The sequence below is a fragment of the Colletotrichum godetiae genome (assembly GCF_030913485.1).
Source record: "Colletotrichum godetiae strain CBS 193.32 chromosome Unknown BDP55scaffold_5, whole genome shotgun sequence".
In the NCBI taxonomy this organism is placed as follows: domain Eukaryota; kingdom Fungi; phylum Ascomycota; class Sordariomycetes; order Glomerellales; family Glomerellaceae; genus Colletotrichum; species Colletotrichum godetiae.
In genome coordinates this window covers 783320-803966 of record NW_026851253.1, presented here as the reverse complement: position 1 = coordinate 803966, position 20647 = coordinate 783320, and the positions used below count along the sequence as shown (strand labels likewise).

The window sequence follows — 20647 nt, the reverse complement described above, 5'->3', positions numbered from 1 at the left end:
CTCTCTCTCTCTTTTGCCATTGATGATGTTGGCAGTCCTTGACGTCGTTTGTTCACATGATTACATTGTCTTTTTCTTCCAAGGGGAGCAGTTGCTGGTTGGTGGGCCATCAGTCATTACCTACCTACCTACCTACCCACCCTCCTATCCAAAGGCGGTCCGTTCCCATTCCCAACCATAGGTTCTTTCGTTCTTTCGTTCGTTCGTTCGTTCGTTCGCCTTGGGCGCGTTGCATAGATGGATGTACATTCGGTACATGCCGCAGCATTGAACGCCATGATGACAGACTCCCACCCCAACGATGTTTGGATTCCGAGGTTCGGTTCGTGTCGTGCTAACACCGAATGAGGCACCTTGGTTCGGACAGAATTAGTGTAGGTAGGTCATTGGTTGCCGCCAAAGTGGCTAGGACAGCTGGACTCATCATCGTAGGCTCCGCGCTTAACGTTTGCTGCTCCCTCCCCATGCGATATGCATCTGCGCGGGCGCTTGTCTCGCATGGAGAGCAAAGAAAAGGGAGAAGGCAAAGCGAGTGAATTTGAGATTTGAACATGGAGTCTGGCGACTCGGGCTGTGCACATGAACGTAGTCATGCGACTCATCTTGGGAGACTGAGGCCCATCTCCAGCGAGACATTGCTACGTACGTCGCTCGTCCCGAATGATCTAACACTCTCACGCGGACCGGTGAGACATCTTCTTCCCACTGCAGGTTTGGGAGCACTGCACTAGGCGACACGCGAATTCAGCATGAACAATACCTACGCAAGCTGACGAACCAGGAGCAATCATAACGACCACTCCCAATCCAAAACATCAAGTGTCACTCTTTAACAATCCCTTCACAATTTAATGGGAATCTTCTTCGAAACCTCTACTTTGGGTCCAAAGGCATCGAGATGGACCCCCAACCGTGAGAAATGTGAGTGAACAACCCCCCGTCCGGTACCCGCATGAGCGTGCCGAACGAATCCACCAGCCAACATCTTCCCATTCCCAATTGCGCAGTAATTAGCGGCAGTACGAACAGAAGAGAACAGCAAAACCGCAGTTAAGCCTTTTTGCTGCTTATAGCGTACCTACCTCAGAGTCTGGGAGAAAACATATGCACACACGAGACTCAGCCACCAAACGTTCAGAGATTCCATCCAGAGGCATGATAACTCATGCCGAGCATCCGCCGTTCCTCTTCCCATTGGCTGCAAGCAAAAAAAAACCTCACAAACTCTCCATCACTCCTCACGAACGGTGTACCACAGACGCACACCAAGCAATCAAAATCACATGAGCTGCCAGATCTACCTTAGGTTCATACGTTTAGCTGCCACAGCTACACCTATCAAAACGAGGGCAGTAAAACCTTAGGTAGGAGGATATACCTACCACAGTCGCAGTCAATGCCAAGCCAAAGGGGTCCAGCCCAGCCGCCCCGGGCGGGCGGCGCTCCCCTCCCCCCCTCGAAGGAACGGTACCGTACCGTTCCTACCGTTCGAACCGCCAAGCTTTTGCGGCGACGGTTGTCTCGACGAGTTGGCTGGCGTCTCAAACTCTCCCTCCTCCCCTCCCCCCGGTTCGTTCCCGCTCCTTGGCTGGAGCCTTGGGGTCCCCTTCAGAAACGACAACCTCTCATCTGGCCTGACGCCGACTACAACCTCAGGTCATCGACCAACGTAACAACGTCACGCACGGGTTGTATGCGCATCTTCTTTCTAGTAGGAATTGCGTGTGACTTTTTGGGTATCCCAGTAGTGCCATACTAAGAGGAAACTGTTGGAATCATAAACCACCAAGGTGTTGACTACAAACGCATGATTTTACTAGCGTAGGAAAAGCAGCAGAAGCCCATACCTCGAAAATCTGCTCAACGCTAGGCCTCCGGAGCCGAAATGGGGCAATCGAGCCTATGCTTTGCCCTTTGCGCATCTTCCAAGTTTCGCCAAGGGGGAGATGGAAGGAAATGCCGGAAAATCCGCCAACGGCAGAACCGGCGGAACCGGGCGGGAATCAAATCCCCCCTTCCGTCGACAATCTGTAACAAAAAAAAAAAAAGGAACAAGAGACAAGACAGGGAAAGCAGCGTTTGATCGCCAAAATCAAGCCTCGACAAGCATTTTTTGGGTCTTGTCGCAGCGGTGGATCACCCGTCCCCCGTTTCCCCCCTTCTCATGTTCCAAGTCCCAACAAGCAAGCATGCTATGAAGAGTACGGAATACATGAGATTTGTGAAGGCAGTCAGAAAAATAGACTAGTGTAACCAGATCCCTTCCGTTCGTTCTTCCCCCTCCCCCACGACCCGGTGTCCCTTAGGACCCCCCCTCCCTTCCTATCCTACCCATCACTCCTGTCTACGACGTAGGCAGACCTCGACTACATCTCAAGAAGTTGAGATGGTTCGCAGCCAAGAGGCGGGGGAGGTGGAATCAAGCAGCCCCCATGGCCCGCCGCCTTACAAACGCCGTGGTGCCAAACACTCGGGATAACCCTTCGTGCCAAGATGGGTGGCTGCCGAGTGCATCGCACGTCAAATCGGCTCGCCGAGCGCCCAATCTGCACATGCCATGCGGCTAGGGGGGCCGAACAAGCTACCTCGCCAAGACCTTGGTTCTTCACTCCTCACAATACCATTACGTATCTCTAGATATATCACTTATGCATAAGTGTTACGAGACAACGCGGTGAACTTGAAATATATGTCATATTGCTTGCTGTATTTTCGCTCTCAAATTTTCGTTTCACACGTTCGTGTCTCTATAGTTACTTTGTAGATGACGCACTCGCAAATGCTCACAACAACCACACTTATTATACACTATTCAACCATGGTTCTTCGTACCTCGTGCTCCCCACCCCTCTCCCAATGTGTCATCATCGCTCATACCTCGGCAGCGGTTCTGAGCCTGCTGCGTGGTGTTGGTGGCTGGACTGTCCAGCGCCTGCTTCTGTGCTGTAACTGTACTGCTGCCCGTAGTCGTCTTCGTCCGCTAGTACCGGCGCCGACGGCTCGGCCACGTCCGCTGGCGGTGCCGATGCCGACGCACTGGGTCCCGCATCGTAATCGTCTGGGAATTCCGGTGGCGCGCTGGCTTCGACCAGCAGCCGTTGCCGCTCGAGCTCCTGTTTGTCTTCTGTCCGCGCTTCTTGATGGGTAGATATATCTTCCAGCGTTGGCGCGGATGCCTCTTCCTCCACCACATTCGCACCGTGGTGCGATTGCAGTTCGGACTGGGGCTCGTCCTCGGCGTCGTAGATGTTCGGCTCCGGTGCTGATGCCCCTGACGGGCCCGCTTCTGATATCTGGGGCGGTCGACTCGGTAAAAGTCTCTCTTCTTGACGCCGTGCCCGCTCTTTCTCCGTCATGCTACCCTCGTCCGGAACTTGTGGGGGAGGTACGTAAGCTGGTGCTTGCATCTCATCTGGAGGACTCGTGGGGTGTATCGTGATCGTAGGCTGCCGGCTGAGAGGGCCCGGCATCTCGGGAGGCTGCGGCCAGTAGCTCTCACCGTCGTCCGCGTGGATATCGTCCGTCGGCCAGGGGCTAGAAACTTCTTCCCTGCTGAGCGATCCTTCTCGCATCTGCAACGTCCGCAACGTATTACTCCGCCCGCGTAACCTTGAACTATCCGTAGAACCTAGAATGACCTCAAAAACGACCGATATGACACCTTTTTCGCGTCGTAACCGATCCGTGTCTATCACGTTTCCTCCCCACGAGTTGAGCGCCGCGTTGTTGCCATCGGTGGCTCCCGACCCGGGTGCGAACTGAGCTACCCTGGACTGGCCTCCACCTTGAAGTTGGCTCGCGAGCCTGCCACCCAAATCGACCAGGACCTCCACTTGGTACTTGAAGCTGACCATATCCCCAGGCACGCCTTTGATGGTCGGGAAAACATCTTCGGGCACCTTGAGCGATGCTGTCACCGTCGTTTCCAGCGTAACTGGATCGATAATGAGTGGAGCAACAGACTGGGACAGGTCCTTCCGGAAGACGCTCAGTGACGAAGTCGAGGTCAGCGAAAGGCCACCAAGCCCAGTCCGTGACCGCGGGTAGTAGTCTTCTTTCGCCAGCTTGCGGGTCTCTTCTTTCGACATGATGTCGGCGAACATGGAAGCTGGCGGTGCCGTATCAACCCTGCCCTGCCGGTACATGGTGACAATGACACCATGCATGCTCTTTATCCGTTTGATGTGCTGCACCGAGACCTTGACTGACACTGTGTCGCCTGGTAAAGCCCCGCCCTTCAGCATCTCAATCGTTGCCGTAATCGTCTTTTCATCGACAGCTTGCATTTTTGAATTTGTCAGCGAGCTGCTGGCCAACTGAGGCTCAGCCCTAGCCAGACTGATACCCGTGCTCGAGCTGACGGTACTGTCGCCGCTGACTTCGCTCTGTATATCGGTGTGCGTTGGGCTTCGGGGGTATTCGAGCGGATCATGCGGATGATCTTCTGTCGGCGCTGGTGACTCTACCACACGCTCAGCATCGTGCTGCTCAGCATCTGACCCTTGCTCCGTAGTTTCCACTGTGGCAGCATTCTTGTCGTTGCCAGCGGTCCGCTTTCGTCTCGATTTCTTGGAGATTGGCTCGAGGTAGATGGTTCGGGGGCGAGGCGGCGCGAGGGAGCCAATGTCTATTTGCTCGACCAACTGGATTTTTCGATCGCAGGATGATGTCGGAGATATCGAGGTCGGACGCGTCAGAGTTGCTGTTATCATGTAGGAAATCGTGCCTCGTTCAAACTGGAATGGAGCGCGTTAGCAAGTATGCCTCGCCACGTTAGTCGCGAAGTCCGGACGTACATCAATGCTACTGGGTAAGCCCTTTTCGGGAAAAACTAAATCAAACTTGAACTCGTATTTTCCAGCCTCCAACCTGCCCTCCCCACTAAGCACCTGCTCGTCCTGAAAGAGCGACGCATAGCCGTTGCCGTGGTACTGTGCCGAGGAGCGTCCGGACAAGGCGGGTTTCGCGATGGGGGGCTCGCTGACGGCTGGGCCCTTGTGCACGCGAACGTAGCCATGCAGGGCAACAGTGAGATGGGTTATGCGGATGGGCTTGACTACGGTCAGGACTACGGCGCCATAGACGTGTTCGCCAGCCGAGTACTGGCGGTGGGGATCGTCGGGGCGGACGTGGAAATCAGCGAGGTTACGCGAACGCGATCGGCTGGGCAAAGCGAAGCGAGAGAAGAATGAGCGAGTGGACGAGGTTGTTTCTTCGACGGAGCCGTTGGAATGCGAATATGCGCCCATGTATGCAACGACTTGTGGGCCGGGCCTTTGGCGGTGTCGTGAGGTTGTGGGAGTCGTCGGTGGTGGCGGTGGTGGTGACGGTCGTGGCGGGTGGTGACAAGGACGGTGATGTCGGCGATGGTGGAGGAGTTCGTTGAGCGGAGAAGGCGAGAAGGCTCAGGCTCGGGTTCAGGCTCGAGGTGGAGATGGGGAAGGGGGCGCAGCAAAGGCGACGGGAGTTGGACCCTCGACGTCGACATGCAATGAGGGGATTCGCACAGCGACGCCAAAGTGGCTTACAGCTTTAGGCGGGGGGTTTAGTCGAGAGTCGACAGGTTTGTTGGTGGTCCAGTGGATTGTCTTGGCTGGAGGACGGGGAAACGGTAGGTCGGGCGGGCGGGTTCAGGACCGACTCCACGAGGTCTCGGTGTGTCGGGACGGTCAAGGGACCTGTGCTCTGAGCGTCTGGTCGTCTGGAGCAGCGCCTCAGTGTACGGAGTACGAATACTGCGTATGGGCCTTGGGGATTAGGCGGGCGTGGGCGTGGGCGTGGCGGGCTGGCTGGTTGGGAGGGGGGATTGATTTGATGATGGAATAGCAGGCTGGGATGTGAGAGATGCTGGCAGCGGATGTTCTTGGTTGCATATGCCAAGAGCGAAGAGGGAGCCTTGCCAAGAAAGCTTCGCTTTTTCTGGAAATCTCGAGGGTTCACAGTCTCAGATTGCCCGTGGGTGCCGGGGGTTCAGGAGAAAAACAACCTGAGGCAAGAGAAACTTGGGGCGACGGGGTCGGGGCCACGTAGTGTGTATTACTGTACAGATGGTGCGCCGGATGTAGATTGCGCGGACGCGGACTTTGATTTCCCAAACAGCCAGACGTTGGACAGTCGTATTGTGGTAGGCACTGCGGTAGGCTGTGACGAGCAATCGGGAGAGACGCCGGCCAAACTAGTAGATGGAGGGGGAGGGGAGAATAAGTGGACGGACGGACTTTTGGTGTTGGAGGCAGCCGGTCCTATTGTCAGTGACTGACGAAAGTATTGAACTATTGGTACGGGGTACGAAGCATCGGAAGTAGGTACTTTGTCTGGAAAAGATAGAGAAAGAGACAGGATCCATCGGCCGACATTAACACCCGAACAAGTGACACCCCGATCCTATAAAGCGGAAGGGCGGCAAGGAAAGGACGGGGTGGGGGGGATACTTCAGGTAGGTACCTCTAGCTTGGGAGGACCAGTCGTTTTGGGCAGCAGGAAGAAAAGAACTGGCTATCTTGATCTCCATTCGGTGAATGAATAGGCCAGGGAAGCAGCCTCAAGCACCTCAAGTGGATGGAGACGAAGAGAGAGTCAGGACTCAAGCATTTCAAGACCTGCGGGCTGCGGCATCTCACCGTACGGCGGTACGGAGGTACGGAGTACATCCCCCGGTGCTCCTGCCCTGTCCGCCCAGTACCTCGTTAGGTACCCAGCAAGTCCCTTCCTATTCGAAAGTCCCTTCCTAAATCCCCCCTTCCCAGGTCCCTTCCCGCCCGCCCGCTCAGCTCAGAATGGAAAGTGCACTTTCAGGTCCTTGCCCTGCAATACTCCGTACCCATCTACGGATACCTTACCTATGCCTTCTTACCCTTGAACGCGTTTTGGTGTTGGCGGCTGCCGTGTGTGCGTGTGTAAGACGTGTTGTCGCTCGCCTCACCACTGGGGGAAAGCTACTGCCTGACTAAGGATTCAGAAATCGAGAACTCCCCGTCGGAAACACGCACTTGCCAACGCGGCCCAAATTCGACGCACGGGAATGTGGGGAGGAGCCCATTTCTGGGACACAACAGTCACAATATGTACAACATGCGCGGCACAGCCGAACAATTTCAGCTCAGCTCAAGTTCTCAACCCAACTGCCTGCCGCTCCGTGCCTTGGTTCCGAGACGGCAACAAAAAAAGATTGGGAGTGGGAACAAAGGTGAAAGCATGCAAGACAAGAGGAGAGACATGCCACTCACTATAGCTGGCGCTGCCCCGAGACGCTTCTTTACCCCGTACCCGTGTGCCCGTCTCCCCGTCCCGAGTCTTGCTATTCGACGATTCGAAATCTTCTCGAGATGCCCCGTGCCCTTGTTTTTGTTGCTCCTCCTCCTCCTGGCTCCTGCTATGTCTGGGCTGGCGCCTTATCCGAACCCTGTCTCCCGTGCCTGAGGTGATCCAATGTCGCTGCCCTCTTGCAGCATCGCTTACCCGTTTCTGCGAGTCGGCGACCACACACCACATACCTTTCGCAGATCCAAACCTGTAGGATGCCCGAAGGTGGTATCCGTCACTGCATTTTAGATGCCGACAGCCGACGGGAGACCCCTTCCTTGTCTTTATTTGTAGACAATTGATAACCAATGCCTGTCTGCCTCTGCCTGCCTGCCTGCCTGCCTGCCTGCCTGTCCTGCATACGATCCCAACCAATCAGTCAACCAATAGCTTTACCCCATTCGGCCAAAGGTGGTGCAATTTATGACAGAAAAGAAAAACACACGGATGTGAAGCATTTCGTCCCAGTCCACTCAGGATTTCAGGAACAAGAAAAATGTAAAAATAGCGGACCACAAGACGTACGGGATAACATCTCAATGATCCGATACTTTTTGATACCTCGTTTCCCGATCCTCACCCCTGTCTGCAAAAGATTGCTGTATACGGATACGGTCCTCGAGACATAAACCATGCTACTCGTTCACTTCCTCGGATCTCAAAGCCTGGCCTCAAGAGAAGAGGGACGGGTTTTTGTGAGGCGACAATGGGAAACAATACGGAAATCCGCTAGCTTACCTTAGTTCTGAAAAGCAAAGACCACAATGTGATTCGGGGACCATACTCACTGCCCTTTAGGTACCCTTCCCCAGGTACCCTCGTCGACATTGACGTCGGGACATAGACGCAGGCCAAGATCAACAGCCCAGATAAGGTATTGCTGCGTCGAGTGGGATGAGAGAGGGAGAGAGAGAGAGAGCCTCTCTCCGCAATATAGACTCGTAGATCCAAGAAGAATTCGCCTTCTTGGCGGTTACACCGTTTCTTTGAAAGTTGCTGCGGATCTCCGCCTGATCTGGGATTGCGACGTGGAACCTTTCTTGGCTCGCGGGAAGAAACAGCGTAAGGTTGACTGACTGATTGATTCCCTTGTCAGCAACACACTGCGGATACCTAGGGTGCTAGGTAAATAAACGCCGACCTCAATCAACACCAGGGAGCGCTGGGAGCACGGCCGTCTCGTCTGACCCTTGAGCCACAGCATCTCACCCTCGTTTCGCCTCATCGTCTTACTCACTTCACATTTGAGCGTGCGCCGGACCATTCAATGTTGTGACTCGGGTGATATTTGCCTGCCTCGACAAGCCTTGTTTCGTTTTGACCGTCTGGTATCATGCTATTAATGTCTCGTCTCTCTATTTCTTTCGCGCCCCCATCGATGCTCTCTGTTCGAGCATATACCATGTTGATGACCTGGGCTCAGCCTCATGATCCTCAGTCCCTTATTTCCCCAAACTCTCTAGTGACGTCTCGATCAATATCCAGACAACCTATTCTTTTGACATCCACTGTCCTTCCGATCATGTCCATTGATCCGCAACAAATCCCCCAAAACGCCACGTGCCATGCCTTTCCGAACTCCGATGTCATGCAAGATGCCTGATAACCCCAAGTACTCCTACACTTTTATGCTATGCTGTAATAATCAATCCAATGCTTCGCCGCTGAGAATGCTCGACAAAATGCCCGCTCCGACTCCCTCGGCAATGTTCTCCATTTCCTTCTCGCCAACGCAGCTAGCCACCCGCTTGTCCTCTCCGGTGGGAAGCGCCGCCTTGCGGCCTCTCTTGCTTGGTGTCTGTGTCATCACAAGTCCACCTGTCTTTCCGTCAACAGGGTTGACCAAACCCAGTGTCTCCAAACTTCCGATGACCTCTCGAAACTCTGAGCTTGACAGCGGGTGCAAAACTGAGTCTCTGGTACAAAGGATTGAATAAGTATCATACAGAGTTTTGACTGTGGGTGCCATCGTCTGTGACTTGGTGGGGGTCGACGGGCCAGTGGTCATCCTTAACGCTCGGTTGCGCTTCTCAAGGGCCACCAATGAGCAGAGCGCCGCCTTTTGTTGAAGGTTGAGAGCTTTCAGCCTCTGATTGGTTCCGTTGCTGAAGGCTGCCTGCGTAACTTGGTTCAAATGCTTGAGGAGCACTCGGGGTGCGCTCTCGGCTGTCAGCGCCTTGAGGGATGTTGCGGCGACGTGTGAGACGCTCCTCGAGGACCCGCTGGAGCCGGCCATATTCGCATTTTCGCCGAGAGGCTTCCGGGACGGTGTCATCTGCAGAACCTTTTCTCTTGCTTCGTTCTCGTGTTGCCGTCTGGTCTCTGACTCGACCACGTCCAGTGCTCTTCGGCAGATCTCGAAAGCCTTGCGCAAATCCCCGGTCTGACTCGAAACCTTGCGAGAGCAGAGCTCAATCGCCGCAGGATGAAAGAAGGGAAGCGTCTTGTTGGTGCTGTCGGTCGGCAACAACGTCATTAGGCGAGTGCTGATAATACTCTTGATTTGCGCGCCCGAGTACGGGTGGAAGGGAAGAAGATCCGGCTTGAGGTTTTTAGATTTCAGACGTGGCAGAAATCGGTCCGTGAGGTCGAGTGCGTTTGCAATTCCAATAAGCGCAAGCCGCGAAGGCTGTTGCAGAGACCATTCGAACAACCGGTACAGACTTTCCAACCCCATTGTCAAGATGTGGTCGATTTCGTCCAAGACGAGTAAGTAGACAGGCGAGCCTTTCTTCTTCGTCACAAAGATCTTTTGCAATTCCTCCATCGCTAATGCTTCCGGCAAATCGTTTTCGTGTCCAAGGAGCTCCAGCAAGGTATTGTAGAGGTCCTTTGACGACTTGACGCTCATACAGTTGACGTATGCTTGACGCACAACGATCCCTTCTGTTGATTTCTCTGTAATCTCCTTGACCATTGCGCTTTTCCCGGTTCCAGGGGGTCCGCTGACGTAGAGACATCCATTGGGGGTTGTGGAGGAGCAGCGCTGAACGAATTGGGTCAATTGCTCTCGTTCTTTCTCGCGGCCAACGAGCTCGCCTGGGTCGGCACCCCGAGCAAAGAGTTGTCGGGCAGAGTGGAAGACGGTTTGTAGAGAGCCGGGAGTCAGGGGAGATTGGGGCGTCAACCTCTGGAAAAGCTTGCCGGCAGACTTGACCACCTGGCGAGGGGTTGAGGGAGAATTCGCGTAGACATCTCGGTGGCGCGGGGTCTGAGGCGTGATTGGGATCGACTTCAAGAAGTTTTGGGAAGGGGAGCGTCTGAGCTTCTTCGAAGCCGGCTCAACGTAAGTGTCGTCGAGGTCGTTGTCAGCATCTGGGGTGGTGGCAGTTACTTCGGGATCCGCATTCTCGTCGTTCTTTGAAGCAGCTCGAGTTTGCCGTCTGGTACGCTTGGCAGGAAGCTCGACCAAGTCTGGGCTGTCTGTAAGAAAGTGCGTTTGGGTCATCGGAGTGATAGAGCCTACCTTGATCCTGGACGGACCTCGTCCGCTTGCCGAGTGAGGCACGAGACATTGTTGCTGAGGGTTGTGATTATGGTAAAGAGGCAATCGTGACTGACAATTCCAAGTAGACAACGCAGGAAAGCTTGTTCAAGGTACCAAACAATGTGCGGTAGGAGGTAATGAAGTGTGGGAAGTCGAGGCTGTAAGTGGAACTGCAGAATCTTAATTAAGTGGTAGGCGCGCGCCAGCACGATGACCGGGGAACGACGCGATGCCAGGGTCGCGGAACGCGCTTTCTCGCGATTCAATTAAACACGGTTCGGTAGAGTCTCCTGGCCCGTGCGTACGCGATCGGGGAAGATGGCGTGTGGAAGGGGGGTGGATGGGTCTTTCCTTCCTGCTGCTTCCTGGCTCGTGCGTGGCGGTACCTTACCTAATGCAATGGGACACGGTTTGGTCTCACAGTGTTGGCTCCTATCGCCTACGACCGCACTGTCTACCCCTGTTTCCCCATGACGGCCACAGACGGCTTGTGGCAACCGACGACCGGCCTATTGACGCAGCGGAGGTGCCCGGCATTCTAGCATGAACAGCGGACAAAGCCGCCATCCCACGATGCCTGTCTTGGCTCATGACAATCTTCTCTTTCCTCGCAAATGTGTTTGGATTCTCTCCCGCAATGACACACAGACAATCTCTGATCTTATATACCCCTTCACTTGGCTATGCATGGGCTTGGACCGGCACTTCGTCTCACCTAATCCGGCGTCTTGGTTAGACAGAGGGGTCACTAAGTCACTGACGTTCCCGACGTCCTTGTTTACCTACTTTCATACCCCTCCCTAACAAACTTGCCTATCAACACATATCGTCCCTTTCACCACCTGTTGTATTCATGGTAACACTGCGGCCATGGTCAAAGCGGATATGAAAACTTATAACTCCCGGGTGGAGGAATTCAGGGATAGGGAGTACCCCATGATCAAAGGTTCATTGGTTCATCAACTACAGTCATTCTATCTCAACTTACTAACCAACAACACAGACTCTATATATCTTGACCATGCCGGAACAACGCTCTATGCCAAGTCGCTGGTTGACAGGTTCTCTGCAGAGTTGATGTCAAACCTATTGGGCAATCCCCACTCCGCTTCCCCTTCTTCTCAATACAGCACTTCTCGCATTGAAGATATTCGCCTCAGACTTCTCCGGTTTTTTAATGCTGATCCTGAGGAATATGATTTGATCTTCGTTTCCAACACTACAGCTGGGATCAAACTTGTTTCCGACGCCTTCCGGGCCTTGCCAGAGGGCTTTTCTTACGTGTACCACGAGGCTTGCCACACAAGTATAATAGGGGTTCGCGAAGAGGCGCGCGAGAGCAGATGTGTTACGGATGACGATGTGAGACAGTGGATTGATGGAAAATCTCCTCTGGATGATTCAGACGCCTCGGACTCGCCCGGGCTATTTTCCTACACGGCCCAGTCTCACATGGATGGGCGACGTTACCCATTAATGTGGCCATCTCTGCTGCGAGAATCGCCTGCCGCTTCGCACCGGCAATTTTATACGCTATTGGACGCAGCCTCGCTAGTGGCAACCTCTCCTCTAGATCTCAGTAACTCGGAAACGGCACCCGATTTCACGGTCTTGAGTCTTTACAAAATCTTTGGCTTTCCAGACCTCGGCGCTTTGATTGTTAGGAAACAGGCTGAGTCGATTTTCAACCAAAGGCGCTATTTTGGTGGCGGTACTGTTGATATGGTCGTTTGTGGAAAAGAAAGATGGCACTCTCTAAAGTCCATGTTCCTTCACGAGAGGCTGGAGGATGGCACTCTCCCATTCCACAATATCATTGGACTTGATGCTGCTCTAGACGTTCACGCAGAGCTGTTCGGAAGTATGGCTCGTGTAGCAACGCACACGGCATTCCTGAGAAACCGACTATACGATGGGCTTGCCGGCCTCAAACACGGAAATGGGTTGCCTGTTTGTACCATTTATTCAGAATGGCGCAACGATACGTCGGTGGGAAGCGGGCCACTCATCTCATTTAATGTTCGCGACAGTGCCGGAGCCTGGATCAGTCTGTACGAGCTCGAAAAGCTCGCCACGCTGAAGAACCTACATATCCGGACCGGCGGTGTCTGTAGTCCCGGAGGCATCGCTTCGGCACTCGGCCTGAGCCCATGGGAAATGAGAAAAAATTTCTCGGCAGGGTTCCGCTGCGGTACTGACCAAGATGTCATCGCTGGAAAGCCGACTGGCGTGATTCGAGCAAGTCTAGGTGCGATGAGCACTATTTCAGACGTTGACTTCCTAGTCGACTTTATCGATGAATTCTACCGAGAAGAAGTGGCAGACGAAGACTATCGCGCCGAAATAACAACATCGTCGATAAGGATCCAAGTCCAGAGCATAAGCGTCTATCCGATTAAAAGCTGCGGCAGTTTTGCCGTTCCATTTGGTATGGCTTGGGAAATCATGCCAGAAGGTCTGGCTTGGGACAGAGAATGGTGTCTTGTGCACCAAGGGTCAGGACAAGCACTGAGCCAGAAGAGGTATCCTAAGATGGCCCTCATCAAACCCACTCTTGACTTCGATGACGGCGTGTTGCGCGTAGCGTACAGAGGGAGGAAACCTTCTCACGTACCCAACGAGATCTCAGTTCCCCTATCTGCGGATCCCACTTACTTCGAAACGAATGGCTGCCCTCGTGAGAGGTCCTCACGAGTATGCGGCGACAAGATTACGACACAAGTCTATGCTTCCGACTACGTGAACGACTTCTTCAGCGATATTCTCGGCGTGCCATGCGTACTGGCACGGTTTCCAGCGGGAGGACAGGGACCAAGCATGCGTCACTCGAAAGCCAAGGTGCAAAAACATCAGCAATCACAAGTCGGGCCCCCAAGGGTGAGTCTTGGGGCGTCTCCAGAACTACCCTCCCCGCCAGACTCGGACTCTGAGCAATCACCAGCAAAGATTCTCCTTTCCAACGAAAGTCCAATACTCCTGATCAACACGTCAAGTTTACGTGCTCTGAACCACGAAATCCAGGCGACTGGCGGGAAACCAGTTCCTTCCGAGGCATTCCGAGCCAACATATTGGTCGGGCCAACTCAGGACTCTGACCATATCCCGTGGGTAGAGGATGAATGGAAGAAACTCACAATTGGTGGTGAGGACTTCACAATGCTGGGATCCTGCCGTAGATGCCAGATGGTTTGCGTTGATCAAGAGAGCGGCGAAAGGCACCAGGAGCCGTTCGTGACGCTGACCAAGGTTAGAAGGTTCGATGGCAAGGTGTACTTTGGCACGCACATGAGCCATGAGCCCACCACGAAATTGCTCAGAGAAAGAACGCAATGCCCGTTGATCAGAGTTGGTGATATGGTCAGCATAGAAGCATAGTGCAGAGTACTTCGGGAAGGCCCGGCAGGTATTGATTAATAAAAAGAACCGCTGCCGGTACGAGCCCTCCATCGTTGACAGACTATGAAGAGAGCGGCTGCTCCTTTCTAATCAACTAAGACTACCCGCCCGCCTTGGCTGTAGACTTCGCTTTTTTTGAGCAGCAAGCTTGCTTAGGCAGTTGCTGCCAGAAGAAACAACTACCTCTTATCAGGAATTGAATTGTCACAGTGACCGAGCCCGGGACATTTGGCCCGCCAACCTAGAGATATTGATCACTGCCCGGTGCTTATCTAAGCTACTCTATGTACGGATACCTAGGTACAGTGCACGCTTCCTCGCGCAATGTAAAGGCACCTTGCCTTAACAGGGCCCGCGCACCTGTCCGTTCACGGAACGTGTCCTGCAGCTGCAGCTTCTAGTCTATCGCGGCTCTCCTCTGCTTCCCGAGGAAGCAGGCTGTCTTGTTCCTTCGACATGTATTCATACCGTGAGAGCCTTTTCCAAACCTTCTTGATCAATAATTGCCATTTCCTAGCATCCCGCAGCATCTGGGGGGGACGCGCCTGGCTCCTAGTGTCCTTAGGTTCATTTACCACCACTAATGAGTACAGCACGTGTGCCCTGGCCTATCCATGAGTTTCTACCACCCCCTCCACACATCCCTACAAAAGCCCGCCTCTTACCCTCTCTTCTCCCTATTCTCCCTTCTCCCAACTTCACTTCCCTCACCTCGACCTCTCGACGCGTCGAACTCCGGAGGTCACCAACATCGTATCATGGCTGGTTGAGCGATTTCCCAGCGTTGTGCCACTGAGCCAACTGCTTTTGTCCCCCTCACCATCAGCAAATTGCAATCATTTGCCAGCTCGGTCAAGCCTCTCTGCCCTCCCGACAGATTTTCGCTTGAAAGCCAAGACTACAATGTCACGCTTCAACGAGGACGGCAATGCCATCGCCTTTCGTAGCCAGCCGCAATCTTAAGTGCTGTCGGAATCATGAGTCATTGCCCTCAAGAAACGTAGTTGCAGCCTCGGGCTTTTCCACTCTACGCTTTGCCCAAGGGCAAGACAGGTGGTCGGCCGACGGAGCAAGCGGCTTGCACACGAGCTGCCCTCCCTCCACCGTCACAACTTGACATACCCCTGTGCTGTACTACGCACTTCTCGACTTTGGCACTCGGGGTTATGCAGGCGTGTAGCCTGAGACATCTGGTCGGCTTCGCTGGTCTTCTCTTCGTCACTTCGTCCTGGGCAGGACGTTAAAAGGCCTTGGGGTTGCATCATGGCAACGAATGAACGAAATAGAGAGGCAAATGCAGTCCATGTATTGAGGTTACGTTTATGATACTCGTTATGGAGTCACATGTGGTATGTTCTGGATACTCCGTACAGCCCTTAGCAAAACGGCCCCCCCGACTAACCCACTTTAGCAACGATCTCTAGACTTGCGACGTTCCCAAGGCTGGGCAACCAAGACGTACGACACCATCTCCTTCAGCAATTAGACTTCGACATACTTCACCTAATTCTGACGACCCGCGACGATAATGACATGTTTGTCTGGGACTTTGGCATTCTTGGTTCTTTTCTTTTGCCAACCGGTATGGATAGTAAGTTATTTTGCCTCGTATTTGTCTACCATGCCTTGACCGCACCGCTAACTTAAGCTCCAGGACATTGGATCGGAAAAGGACGGCGCCCTGATCATGATTTGTCCTGGGCATGACTTTAAAAGGCCTCGGTCCTCTACGTCGAGGATCGCTACGGATGGGTTTGCAACTGCAGTTTGGGAATTACGTAGGTCTCCCTCTGCGAAAAGGTTTATACCTGGCAACCATCAGCCTCCAGGATACACTCAGATCCCCGGAACACAAGGTTCCGGATTGGAGAGTTGGGCGGCTACGGCCCCCGAAAACGGCCGAACTGGCCTTGGTCTACCTTGTACTTCGGTGCTTCGTGACCAGCTTCCATGTGCATCATTGATGCCTTGGTTGAATTGGACGATCGAGATGGACAGCAACGTCACTTCTCTCGTCGAAAACCGCCTCTGGCGTATACTGTGTTCAAATACGCATTATGCGGTAAATTATTGGGTAACCGAGCACTTGGTGCTCACGTACTGTGTGAAGGAGCTCTTCAGCTGCGAAGCTCAAGAGCCCGGCCCGCCGTTGCAGCTTGTGGGCGACTGATGGAAAAGATTGAGCAACACAACCGCTGTCGGATTTCTGACAGACGGGGGTACGCAGGCTGCTACGTTTTAACAGCCTGCCTATCCAGTGCCTACAGACGGGGTCCTTTCTGAAGGAGATAAGCGCGATAGTAAGAGCGACATGCCGAGATCGTCACATCAACTCTCATGATTTCTCGCGGCAGAGGCTACTTTGCTCCGGAGCCAGCATCTCGGACTAGGCCGAGGAGGATCTACCCCACGATACACGCCACCACCCAGCCGGGTGCCGATACGTGGGGGCAACGTTTGTAATGGGGGCCCGAAAGGGCTCATGAGTTTGGGCTGGTCGCGTCTCTCTGATGTGGTCACATCTGGGCCACAGAGAAAAGCTCATGTCTCGATCAACAGTTTTGGGGCTCTGCGGTGGGATTCAAGTGACAATGGGAAGCAGCAGGTGGGGTATTCTGGCACTTGTAAGCCAAGAAAATACAAGCCTGACAATTGTTCCCAGCCTTGACGACATTGGGGGGCAGCAGGTGGGGGATTGCCGTGAAGAGGGGATGACTTTTGATTCTCTGTATGATAATAGTCCTCGCAGTCGCAATTCAAGCCTGACATTTGTCCCCAATCACCTTTCCACCTATCCATCATCGTTGTGCCACACGACTTACGTATTCAACCACTGGCAGACAAGTCAAGCGTGAAGTGTGAATTATCGATTATGGCACCATCCCCACAGCTCCACTGAGGTAGGATCGATTTCTTTCACACAATCCTATACTCCTTGCTCAAGCACAAGAGCCCCGTGCATGTTGAAAACCACGACGCTAGTTGATACACAGGCTCCCATTTTTTCTCGTATATTGACATGAGGGGTTACAGCAGCTACCGTCATCAAAGCTTTAAGCATTGGTTTTGGGCGTAGCTGAATCAGGTTCCATTTGATCGCGAGGGAAAAAGTCTTCTCTCAAGGATTGGTGCGTTACAAGTACACGCAAACTGTGCAAAGCAGCTGAACACACCGCACGTCGACAACAATTCATTCCCGCAAGAAAGTGTTGACATTACGTTCTCTGTACGCCAAACTAGCAGGCTTAACTATGCCATGCGACATTATATAGACATATTCACAAAGGCCCTGTTGCAACCACAAACGCCGTAGAAACCATACAATCTTACAACTCCAATTCTTTCGCTTCCCTAATCATTCATTGACTTATTTATTTCGGGGGGCTGGCGGGGCCACGAGTCCAACTGCATTATCGTAAGTTCAACTGTGTGTCGTGTAGATATTATGCTACTTACTTGTGCCACATTTGCCCAATAAACCCAGGTGCCGGCTTCGAATCCGTCATTGATTGTCTGCGGGCAGCATTGCCATCGTGGCGCTTCTGGTCCATGAGACCTTGGAAGAGGGTTCCGGAGCTCTGGGGGTGGTGGTGTGTTAGTAATGTAATATGTGTAGTTTACTGTGTTGTCTTCTTACGCGTCTGCGGCCGGTAGGGGAAACGGGGATGTCGACGTTCTTGCTTGAGTCCATGATGAAGGTTGATGGTCTTTGGTTGGCCTCTAGCGGATGATTGTTGTTGTACTGTGGTTTACTTGCGACCGTAGCTATCAAAATATTGATTGTTGTAGTAGGAAGGAAATGGTGAGAAGATGAGGGGAACAATAGGAGGTATATAAGCAATCCAGCTTCACAGAGCTCCGACCTGCCAGAGAGCATTTCAGTTGCAAGGTAGGTAGTTCGAACAAGGGCCCTGGGTGATCCTGTACCACCCACACCTTCCACTTCCATCCCAAGAATGACTTCACCAATGAGACCACCGCCCACTCCTCTGACACAAGGGATGCGGGAAAGCTTGTCGATGGGCCGGTCAGAACGATGACGGTGTTTACTCGTCTGTCACCATCACACGCTAGAAAACTACGCTACGCGGGGAGCTACCATGCTAGTGTAAGGGGACTTACTACGGGGAACCCGCTCGAAGAAAGCGGGACACCTACGTCGAGTACAATACCTACCTAGTAGGTAGAGCCATTTGGCGAGGCGGTATGGACTTGTCCAGCGTCACTGTTGACAGAGTTGGAGTAGCAAGAGGAGGTACATCGGTCTGAAAACTGAGGGGATGTTAGTGTTGGACGGCATATCAGAGGGTCGAACGCTGAAGCTTCTCCTCCCCTCCGTCATTTCTGCTATGGTCTCCCGCCTTCTATCCAGCGGGAAGTGCGTAATGGTCAGATACACAGGCAAGACAAAGACCCCTAACTGCCCCTCGCTCTCGATTACCCCCGCGCGGGTACTTCCTACATGGTCTGATCACTCAGAGTCTGGCACGATTGATAGCATGGTGCCGCGATGCAATGCAATGGTCGTGTGGCCTAGCTGGAGAAGTGCTGGATTAGTCTGACGATGTGAGCCAGTCAAACGTCGTCGATCCTGAGCAGTGGCATGGTCTATCCTCTTTAAGCATTGAGTTTCCCCCCTCTCAAAGTATCTTGAGTAGCAAGGGAGACCCCATTTGGAACGGATGACAATCCATGGCTTCGCTGTGAAACCCATGAAAACATTGGAGTGGGAGCTCGTTTATTCTCTGCGGTCGGTACTGCTACGGTAGGACTGCAGCGTTCTATGCAAACCCTCGCGAATCATGAGCTCGACACGTGATGATATGCCTGAGCTGGTACGAGATCTACGTTCTGTTGCACATACCTGGGTAGCTCTGACGAAACGATTGCATTGGATAGGTAAGCAGGCGTCCAGAAAAGAGAAAGGGGCAGAAAGGGATCGCATGCCATTGGACATTTTTGGTGTGGCCAGTCTGCTGGTCTGCCTGCCACAGCGGTGATGTACGACATTGGGGGACATATGTACGGATCATCGTTCGTGAGCTCACGTTCCCACCCCCTCTCTCCGCTGCGGAAGGCAACGATCGGCGGGGGAGGAGGAGAACAAAAGTGTGGGGAAGCCCGCCGAACGGCAACTCTGCCGGCGCGCCGCCCTCAGCGCCAGCGATCCTTTCGCCTAGACCGATGCAGCCTGCGTCAAGGGTCCTGCTGTTCTCATCGAAGCCCTCGTTTCGGAGGCATTGGGAACACGCGCAGCCAGCCGTTCTTGTGATACCACCGCGAGTTGGGCTGGACTTGTGGTGACTAAGAATGTCCAGGCTTCTAGCAGCTTTGTTCACGAACGACGTTACAACCCGCATTCGGACAACCTAGGATGCGGAAAACTCTCAACCATCTAGGTAATGCTAGTAAGCCAGTTCGATCGAACAACCAACAGAGGACGAATCGAGAAAGTCGTTCGAGTCAAGAACGAGAAGTCCCGATCACCGCGTCTCAATGGATGATGCCAAAGGACCCGCCGCGTCCCGCTCTTCTAGATTTCAGATAGAGCAGAGATTGACCAGATAGACGCGAGGGCGTGGGGTTCGCGTGAGCATCGTATGGTCATCTTTGGCTCGATTTTTGCGATTCTTGGAAACGGCTGGGCCGTCAGGTCCCTGCAGACTCAAGGCTTGCAGGAACCAAGAGAGCCAGAGGGACGGGGCTTGCAGAAGCGACGGCGGCAACACCGTACCCTTGCCCGGCGTATCTGCACTGCCGCCGTGCTCCCCTGAAAGCAAACGCCCGCGGACTTCTATGTAACGTAGGTGACTGACGTCAGGACCGGATCGTTGGAGAGTGAAAGGCAGAAAGAAAGCTAGAAGTTGGTCAAAGCTGAAAGATAGCGAATTCGGTTCATCGATCGCAGAGGAGGCTTCGATGGATAATGTAGGTGTGTGGGGGAGGGGGGACGGAGAGATCGGGTATCCACTAACTCGCATTGGCTCCATTGCAAACCCCGATATTCACTTATCATAGACAGCCTGATAACAAGATAGGCTATTCGATCAGCGAAGTATATGCATTCAATGCAACGACCAAAGACGTTCATCTTAACTTCCGCCTATTCATCCCTTCATTCGCAAGTCATTGCCACTTACAATCCAAACTGTAGTGATCAGCGAACTGCCCAACTTGCCAGTTTCGGTCTCCAATAGAAGAAGTCGAAACTCAACAGTAACGTTGCACACTTCCAACTCGTCTCGTCTCTTTGCCGTGTGTTGAAGTCAAAATCGATTTCATCTTGTTTGTTGGGTTTGATCTTCCGAATTTTCAGCTATTGTAAACACCAGCTGTTTTCGCGGCTGTTCCACATTGTCATTCACGAAGGAAGTTTCTATGAGAGACGATAAGTTATAAGGATCGACAGTTTTTATTGTGTTGTCCTGGGGGACATGCAGAAGAGAAGTTAGGTTGGTAAGA

At 53.2% G+C, this 20647-nt stretch overlaps 8 protein-coding genes across 8 annotated transcripts; 3 read left to right on the top strand and 5 right to left on the bottom strand.

The window, feature by feature from the left end:
- Window positions 1–754: 754 nt before the first annotated feature.
- On the bottom strand, window positions 755–1295 carry BDP55DRAFT_310741 (uncharacterized protein). The gene is made up of 2 exons (XM_060566679.1): window positions 1083–1295; window positions 755–985 (listed from the first exon to the last, which is right to left on the bottom strand). The coding sequence occupies exons 1-2, from the start codon at window positions 1193–1195 to the stop codon at window positions 874–876; spliced, it is 225 nt and encodes a 74-aa protein (XP_060434539.1). The 5' UTR covers window positions 1196–1295; the 3' UTR covers window positions 755–873.
- A 1393-nt stretch (window positions 1296–2688) lies between these two features.
- On the bottom strand, window positions 2689–4812 carry BDP55DRAFT_648638 (uncharacterized protein). The gene has a single exon (XM_060573864.1). It carries the CDS (start codon window positions 4710–4712, stop codon window positions 2865–2867), a length of 1848 nt encoding a protein of 615 aa, XP_060434538.1. The 5' UTR covers window positions 4713–4812; the 3' UTR covers window positions 2689–2864.
- Window positions 4813–7610: 2798 nt separating this feature from the next.
- BDP55DRAFT_627534 (uncharacterized protein) lies at window positions 7611–7931 on the top strand (the record flags this gene model as incomplete). The annotated part of the gene is made up of 1 exon (XM_060571771.1): window positions 7611–7931. The coding sequence occupies one exon, from the start codon at window positions 7611–7613 to the stop codon at window positions 7929–7931; it is 321 nt and encodes a 106-aa protein (XP_060434537.1).
- Window positions 7932–8570: 639 nt separating this feature from the next.
- BDP55DRAFT_648632 (cell division control protein) lies at window positions 8571–11037 on the bottom strand. Its single transcript, XM_060573863.1, has 2 exons — window positions 10769–11037; window positions 8571–10716 (listed from the first exon to the last, which is right to left on the bottom strand). Exons 1-2 carry the CDS (start codon window positions 10815–10817, stop codon window positions 8948–8950), a joined length of 1818 nt encoding a protein of 605 aa, XP_060434536.1. The 5' UTR covers window positions 10818–11037; the 3' UTR covers window positions 8571–8947.
- A 164-nt stretch (window positions 11038–11201) lies between these two features.
- On the top strand, window positions 11202–14379 carry BDP55DRAFT_601969 (MOSC N-terminal beta barrel domain-containing protein). The gene is made up of 2 exons (XM_060571057.1): window positions 11202–11735; window positions 11793–14379. The coding sequence occupies exons 1-2, from the start codon at window positions 11660–11662 to the stop codon at window positions 14162–14164; spliced, it is 2448 nt and encodes an 815-aa protein (XP_060434535.1). The 5' UTR covers window positions 11202–11659; the 3' UTR covers window positions 14165–14379.
- Window positions 14380–15613: 1234 nt separating this feature from the next.
- Window positions 15614–16525, top strand: BDP55DRAFT_310345 (uncharacterized protein). Its single transcript, XM_060566675.1, has 2 exons — window positions 15614–15776; window positions 15840–16525. The coding sequence occupies exons 1-2, from the start codon at window positions 15714–15716 to the stop codon at window positions 16353–16355; spliced, it is 579 nt and encodes a 192-aa protein (XP_060434534.1). The 5' UTR covers window positions 15614–15713; the 3' UTR covers window positions 16356–16525.
- A 1031-nt stretch (window positions 16526–17556) lies between these two features.
- On the bottom strand, window positions 17557–17876 carry BDP55DRAFT_724431 (uncharacterized protein; the record flags this gene model as incomplete). The annotated part of the gene is made up of 3 exons (XM_060578890.1): window positions 17557–17590; window positions 17642–17763; window positions 17823–17876. The coding sequence occupies 3 exons, from the start codon at window positions 17874–17876 to the stop codon at window positions 17557–17559; spliced, it is 210 nt and encodes a 69-aa protein (XP_060434533.1).
- Window positions 17877–18270: 394 nt separating this feature from the next.
- Window positions 18271–19635, bottom strand: BDP55DRAFT_310623 (uncharacterized protein). Its single transcript, XM_060566677.1, has 2 exons — window positions 19050–19635; window positions 18271–18652 (listed from the first exon to the last, which is right to left on the bottom strand). The coding sequence occupies exons 1-2, from the start codon at window positions 19543–19545 to the stop codon at window positions 18408–18410; spliced, it is 741 nt and encodes a 246-aa protein (XP_060434532.1). The 5' UTR covers window positions 19546–19635; the 3' UTR covers window positions 18271–18407.
- Between the last annotated feature and the right edge of the window lie 1012 nt (window positions 19636–20647).